This window comes from Salvelinus alpinus, chromosome 29 (genome assembly GCF_045679555.1).
Source record: "Salvelinus alpinus chromosome 29, SLU_Salpinus.1, whole genome shotgun sequence".
Taxonomy (NCBI): domain Eukaryota; kingdom Metazoa; phylum Chordata; class Actinopteri; order Salmoniformes; family Salmonidae; genus Salvelinus; species Salvelinus alpinus.
Window position 1 is genome coordinate 46331280 of NC_092114.1, and position 7893 is coordinate 46339172.

Consider the following 7893-nt stretch of genomic DNA (forward strand, 5'->3'; position numbering starts at 1 on the left):
AAAAGCCTTTGACACTTATTGAACTGCTTGTAATTATACTTCAGTATTCCATAGTAACATCTGACAAAAATATCTAAAGACACTGATGCAGCAAACTTTGTGGAAATTAATATTTGTGTCATTCTCAAAACGTTTAGCCACGACTGTACATTATGGCCTTTCTCTTGCATTTCAAAGATGATGGTACAAAATAAAAAATAAAAACGGTAGATTTTTCCTTTGTATTATCTTTTACCATATCTAATGTGTTATATTCTCCTACATTCCTTTCACATTTCCACAAACTTCAAAGTGTTTCCTTTCAAATGGTACCAAGAATATGCATATCCTTGCTTCAGACCCTACAGGTAGTTCGATTTGGGTATGTCATTTTAGACGAAAATTGAAAAAAAGGGTCCGATCCTTAAGAGGTGAACAGCTTTCTTATTAGAAGAATGTAGAATGGTCTTAGTACTGCTCGAATTCCTTATAGAAAACACAGAAGAGTGTTTTTTCACTTGTGAATTTCCATTAATGAATATGACATTTTGCCATTAGCACAATTAGATCTAAGGTAAAATTGTTTTTCTGTATCCTTTTTATAGTTAAGGAAACCGAGCAGCACATTCTCCCATAAAAAAACAAAAGTCATCAAGAATATGAACAATTATAAAACTATGAATATTTTTCCAGAATTTCTTTACATGTAGACAATGCCAAAATAAATGCAAAACTGTTTCTGGATGCTCAACACAAAAAGTACAGTTAATGTCTTTTTTGAGTTTCTTCAGGTAATGATTTGCAGGGTAATACTTATGGATCATTCTGAAAGAGACATCTTTGACCGTTAAAAAGCAGGTATTTGTGTGATAATAACCAGACTTTTTCCCAACAGATATTACATAAGGAATGGATACAATATCCCTTTGAAATAAAGCACGTATAGATCTGTTGTTCTGAGGGAGCAAGGAGAAACACATTTTTCCTATTGGAGAGTCAACTGGATTAAGGAGGGTAGGTCAAGAAAATGAGGTCTGGTTACAACTCTAAACGACATGAGAGTTCCAGATGGAATAGCATCAACAACTATGGCAAACTCTCTGGGTGTAGCACTAACCACAAGTGTCATCAGTGTCCTGTGAAGGAAGAGGTCATAGACAACAGATTTTTGATTTCAAGGAACGGAACTGAAAAAAGGGGTCCCACTTGCCCTTAGTAGAGGGGTTTACAAATCAGCCCCCACAACTTCCGTTTGAAATTTACATCGCTAGCTATCTAAAAAACAACAACAAGGACAAATTAACCATCTGTCAACTTTCATGAGATTAAACGATATCTAACCAAGGATTTTACCAAGGTGAGGCGTATGCTGCGCAGTGTGGTATTTTCATTAAACTAGCTTCGCTAGCAAGCTAACGGCGTTAGCTAGCTAGCTTGCTATCCATGGCTGTCGCAGGCGTTCGTGCTGCTGCTTGCTAGCTTTTATTTATTTGATTTTTTATTTAACCTTTATTTAACTAGCTAGCTAGTCAGTTGGCTTTGTCAAGATAACTAGCTAGGTAGCTACCTAGCGAAATAGCTGTCGATGCTACGTAGTTAGCCAATTAGCTAGTTTATTTTCAAGTCCATTTAGTTAACTAGTTACTTCTCGAACAGGGTTACCCAAACTCGGTCCTGGGCCCCTCCCTCCCCCTGTGTGCACGTTTTTGTTTTTGCGCAAACACTACCCATTTGATTCAAATATCCAATTCATCATCAAACTTTGATTATTTCAATCAGCTATGTAGTGCTTAGGAAATAAACAAAACGTGCACCCAGGGGTGGGCAGGACCGAGTGTGGGAAACCCTGTCCTAAAATATTAATATTATGTTTCCTCGAACAGCTGGTAAAGTTAGCTAACTACTACTAACCAAAACAATCACTGATTCAGGATATTAGCTAGCTAGATTTCAGAATCGCTTCAATGCAGTAACCTTAATTCGAGATGTCTTGGAGATGTTCATATCAGATTTTGTTAGTTTTGCGCACCTTACCATATACATAAATGAAAAATCAGTAAACACAGAATCAGTGTTTAGGCTGTGCATGTTGCAATACATGTTAGCTACACTTTCTCGTGCCCATGTAGGTCAGTTTTATGAAGCAATGAGGGGGTGCACAAAGAACATTTGTTTGTTTTGTAACTTTCTCGAGATGTGTGTTTTACAGTGGGAAGCCCTAAGTAGTTCACTAGTCCTCCAAGAAAGTGAGCTGGAAGGAAAGAACGAAGGAGCCAGGTTGCAAGAAAACAGATGAAGGAAGGGGCAACAATGTCTGAAGAAGGGGCAACAATGTCTGAAGAAGGGGCAACAATGTCTGAAGAAGGGGCAACAATGTCTGAAGAAGGGGCAACAATGTCGGAAGAAGGGGCAACAATGTCGGAAGAAGGGGCAACAGTGTCGGAAAAAGGACAGATAATTGCCTCTGATACTGGTAGTGATGAGGAGTTAGGTGAAGCCTTGTCTAATGGCAACCCCATACCACCTAAGAGGGGAAAGGGAAGGCCCAAAGGATCAGGCTCTAAGACACCCAAGATACTGAGGGTACTAGACAAGCAGCCACGGGGTAGGCCACGTAAAGTGGTTGACCCTAATGCTGTTTCAGCAGAGCCAACTGCACCTCTGAAGCATGGCCGGCCCCAAAAAGTTAAACAACAAAAAAAAAGGGGTAGGCCGAGGAAGAACCCACTATCAACCGAGGAGGAAGAAAAGAGAAAGAAACCGAAAAGCCAACCAAAGGGATCAAGAGTGTGGAAGCCTCTCGGAAGGCCGCGCATCCATCCCTGCATGGATCCCCCAGCCACCTCTGCCGAGCCACGGGGAAGAGGCCGTCCACGCAAAGCAATAATAGGTAAAGGTGCCCACTTACGGAAGAACCCACCTCCAACCTCTAAAGTTTCCGAGCCACCCGTTAAAGATGGTTCCCCGCGAAAGAGGGGCCGCCCCTTAGGCTCCGTTCAAGCAAACAAAGCCAAGAGAGCAGCAGAGAAGGATAGTTCCAATACTGCACCCCCAGCCAAACGGGGGTGCACTGTTTCTCCAATAGTAAAGCTTTACCGCTGCACCAATGGTAAAGCAAATGTGTTAGATGAAGCTGCCATCCAAGCCCAGAGGCGAAGAGGCAGGAGAAAGACTGTGAAAGTTGATTATACAACTTATGATTCAGAGGAGGAGGAAAATGAAGATGCAGAGAAAAATGAGGACGAAGACTTGTCTCCAGTTGAAGAGGAAATAAATCCACACAGTGGTCATCACAAGGCTAACAAACCTGGTAAGGTGGCGGCAGCCCTAAAGAAGGTGGGGGTTGTTTCTAAAAGGCGGGGCAGGAAGCCTGGTTCAACCAAAAAGGTTCTAAAGTAAAAGGAACCTAGGTGGAGCAAACTGATCAAGACAACATACCTTGTTGCCGGGAAACACAAAATATCAGTAGCATCTTGTAGGATGAATGGACATGTTTTTAACATTTTATTAATGGGATAGCTCTTGCCTAACTCTTTTTAGTTTTCTCAATTAACCTAGGTGTCTATTTGCTCTTGCTATTATTTTTGATGGTTTGTGGAACCCATGTGAATTATTTTTTCCTTCATAGCTCGAATGATGTGAAGACAATTTCATTGACAGTTGATAATATATTGGTCTGTGCAGACTTATCCCATTTGGATACTGTTTCTAATTCCATGCTCATCCTTTAGGTCATGATATTCTCATTGAGCTTTAACCGAGATGTTTCTTCATCTCCATCCGAAATGTTACAATGTGGGAAAGATCGGGAATGTATGAATCAATTGTCTATTTACTCATATAGGTAAATAAGAAGCTAAAATGGGTTAAATCAGTGTTTTGTTTCTTGTAATAAATAAATAATAACATACTTTTAATTGTTGTCTTATCTCTCCTGAGGGTCTGCAATTTTCTAAATGCTAATGTCTTGTAATTTTATTTCCCTTAATTGCCAAAGCTTTGAATGTAACAACTTCTCCTTCCCAGCCATCTTTGTTTCGATACAGATTTTGTTAGTGTCACTGTCATGGCACACTCTTCCCTATAAAGTACACTACTTTGACCAGAGCCTACGGACCCTTGTCAAAAGTAGAGCACTATAAAGGGAATAAGGTGCCATTTGGGACGGCGCCATTAAACATAGTTGCACTTTCTTTCACTTGGTTCATTGCATACTTCACCTTGTGGAGTCAAGACGGTAACTGTGAACTTCCAATCCAATCATCACTAAGATTTCTCCCAGAAGATGTGTAGTTATTGTCTACTGTGAGGGGTTTTTGTTAGCTAGTATCATCCTTGTAATTCACTAAACATCACTACTCATAGTTATTTTTAAGACTTTGTTATCTGTTAGCTGTCAACTATTTTTACTTGTTTTTTATTACTTTGCTTTCAACTGAAGTGGATGGCTTGGTTTCACAGACTGGGCGAAGTTGTATGTAAATGTTGTTCAAGATTGCATGTATGTTAAACATGTCTTCTAGCCTGCTATTCATTTCTTTAATGAATTGTGTGCATGACAATATCAGTTCATACTGCATTGTAACTTTGTAATTTCTGTAATATAGAAATCGTAATTGAGGTACACAGCAACATCTATAATTTGTATGAATATCACGTTCCTGTAACAAGTTTCTTACAGTTTCATGTTTTCAACTTGGTCTGCTCTTATCCTATGTTGCTTCGATTAATTCAATGTTCTTGTCTTGTAATAATGTTTTTGACAATGCAGTTGAACTATACAGATAAAAACATACATATTGTAAAACATACTGCATCTATCTCTGTAATTAGAAATGGGTCTGTGAAGCCACCTAACATTAATTTGAGGGTAATATGAATTTGAGTTTTGTTCAAGAGAAAATTATTTGAAAGTTTGCTGTAATAAAGTGAAATGTCAAGATTTGTTTTATTTGTTGATGTTTTTTTAATCTCAATAAAAACCAAAATAGGATTAATTTCGGCTTTATTTTGTAGGATTGTAAAGCTTAATGTGATGAATAAAAGTCTAATTTAATAGAAACATATCTTCGTGGCTGGTCAGGTATAAAAAGTTTGGTGGAACGTTAACTCCATTTATTGGACCCACTCGGTGCTTATGTCGCGCATGGTTAGACACCAACTTCCGGTCCTCAGATGGTTCTCAGAGGAAAACAAAATCGAATGAAATGACTTTCGAAATGGGCGTCTTTGACGTTGTTTCCAAAATGTATCTCGATTTCGTAATTTTGCAGATCAGAGACTTCACGAGTTCACGTTCTAGCTAATGGTACGTGCATGCATATGAAACGGGTGGAGTGGGAATGTGTGGTGATGGTAGCCCTGCGTTAGCTACAGTTAGTAAGCTACACGTTACACTAGTAGCAAGACAAGAGGTTATAATTATGTGCCGAGTGACACGTGCTTGTATCATTGCTTGACATTTAAACTACATAAATTAAAATGATAAACCATCTGGTGTGATGGCAGTTTAGTATTTTTCACCCCCACCCTAGCTAGTTGAATAAACAAACCCTGTTGGCTAGCTATGTTCTCCAGTCCACCGACTAGGCTATGCATCAGACTAAATTAATTAGCTACACAATATTCATCTGAAAACTGCACTCACAAAATCAATGTGTACAATAATATGGACCATTTGTTGTGGTCACAAGCATGCATGTGTTTCATGGACTACCAATTAGGATGGTGCAGGGTGGATTTGGTTTATAGTAAATCTCACTGTTTGTTTGCTGCATTATACTTAGCCTAGCCCAAAAGGCCGGCAGATGGCGATATTGAGTCGTTCCTTCTTACCGTCCAAAGGGAATCTATGCAGCCTGCTATACACTTGTATGGACCAGTTCATCATTAAACATTCTCGCCTTAACTAGTTTTAATGGCGAGATGGCAGAAAAAAACAAGGAAATTGTGCATACTTTCTTTGTGAAACACCATTCTCCACCACCATGCTACAGTGGCTAATGCTAGACCGTTCTGAAACTATCAGATCAGTAGTGAAAAATCAGACTGCTGCAACCTGATTATCTGAATGTGATACTAGCATTATGGCTAGCATCCGGGACTAGTATTAGCACTGTAGCATGGTAGTAGAAAATTGTGTTTCATAAAGAAAGTACACATTTTCCCAGATTTTTTTTATCCCCCCCCTTCTCGCCATTAAATTGAGTTAAGGAGGAAATTGACCGCTTTGCAGCCTGTATGGAGAATGTTTTATGTACGTACAGGTCCACGGGAAACGAGTGTATAGCCGGCTGCATAGATTCCCTTTGGACGGTAAGATGAAACGACTCAATATCGCCATCTGCTGGCCTTTGGACTACATTATACTGTACTAATGTTACAATATATCAAATGATGTATCAGAAATTCAACAACAAAAGTTTGTGTGTTTACAAATGTTTTATAATGTATTAATTCTTATATTTTAGCCATAGCCAACCAAGGAGCACTTGTCTTTTCCCAGATAACTGAAGGCGTCTGGATATGATCTGCAGTGAGTACATTTCATATTTTTCAAAATGATATATCCTAGAAGGCTATTTTAATCATAATGATGCCATTGCCAACATATTTTTTGTTGTTGCATACAATAGGGGCGGCAGCGTAGCCTAGTGGTTAGAGCGTTGGACTAGTAACCGAAAGGTTGCGAGATCGAATCCCCGAGCTGACAAGGTACAAATCTGTCGTTCTGCCCCTGAACAGGCAGTTAACCCACTGTTCCTAGGCCGTCATTGAAAATAAGAATTTGTTCTTAACTGACTTGCCTAGTAAAATAAAGGTAAAAAAAAAAATAGCACTGATATAAGTGCTACTTATATAAGTGTTGTGCTGTTGATTGCTCTATTTGGAACATAGTGGACAATGTATTTTATGTTTGTTTCTCATATGAAGGTTGCAGATGAACTTCTTGTCCAAGTTCTCCTGAAAGCCTTTGACAACATGGAGAAGAGTTGGGACAGCATAGATGAAGCAGGCGACTACTCAACAGATGAAACTAGAAATTTACCAAGCCATTCTTGTCAGAAAATCACTGAACACAAGGTAGGACATCCTTAAACAATATTACAAAGCAGAAATGTAAATGTTTTATAGACCTTATTCCAATAATAATCACTTATTTGTACTCCATTCTCATTTTTTTGTCAAAAGGGAGCAGAAGGGGGAGAAGAGATCCTGACTGACAAAACATATAGGAAGAATATGGCAGCATTTAAGGTGAAGAATGAAGATGACTCTAGTCCTTTTTCGGACATCCACAGTCATTCAAAGATCATGGCTCAAGATCTTCAACGAGGGGCAACAGAAGTCATCCAAGATAAGTGTTCCCCTTTCTTAGAACGATTATGCCCTGTGGGTCTAACCAATGTTCAGGAAAGTTGTATTTTGGCTTCTGGATTTGATGTAAAAAAGAAGAGAGGTAGAGATTCTGCTGCAGTGGGGATTGGTACTATAGTTTCTTTCTCCCCCTTTTCAAGCAATCTGTCAAAAAATATAAAGGGAACTGTCACACAGCCACTCATAGCTCTTGAGTTACAGCAATCTTCTCTGTCAGACTCTTCTCTAAGTGACCCCGGACAATCTTCAAGGGCGGTAGTGGATGAGAAAGCCTATGCTGACGTATCCCATCAAATGTTACCACTTGCGGAAACCAAAAAAGGAAAAGAGAAAATATCCTTTAATTCACTTTTGCCTGTGATGAAAAAGCAACAAAAGCGAAAAGCTGGTCAGCCATATAAGAAAACTCTAGTAAAAATGGCTAAACATTCAGCAATTGCCCAAGAATGGGATTCAGATGCCACAGAAATATCCAGGGTGACTCGCAATAAGGATAATCTAACACCCTCATGCAAACAAACAGATGAGAAGAAAAGG

The 7893-nt window shown here is 39.2% G+C and overlaps 1 protein-coding gene and 1 long non-coding RNA gene across 2 annotated transcripts; both read left to right on the forward strand.

Annotated features, from left to right (window-relative positions):
* The first annotated feature begins 1109 nt into the window (after positions 1 to 1109).
* Positions 1110 to 4921, forward strand: LOC139558829 (myoneurin-like). Its single transcript, XM_071374326.1, has 2 exons — positions 1110 to 1336; positions 2189 to 4921. The coding sequence occupies exon 2, from the start codon at positions 2272 to 2274 to the stop codon at positions 3376 to 3378; it is 1107 nt and encodes a 368-aa protein (XP_071230427.1). The 5' UTR covers positions 1110 to 1336; positions 2189 to 2271; the 3' UTR covers positions 3379 to 4921.
* A 224-nt stretch (positions 4922 to 5145) lies between these two features.
* LOC139559092 (uncharacterized) lies at positions 5146 to 6831 on the forward strand. Its single transcript, XR_011671686.1, has 3 exons — positions 5146 to 5287; positions 6450 to 6514; positions 6615 to 6831. It is a non-coding gene; the product is annotated as an uncharacterized lncRNA (long non-coding RNA).
* The last annotated feature ends 1062 nt before the right edge of the window (positions 6832 to 7893 follow it).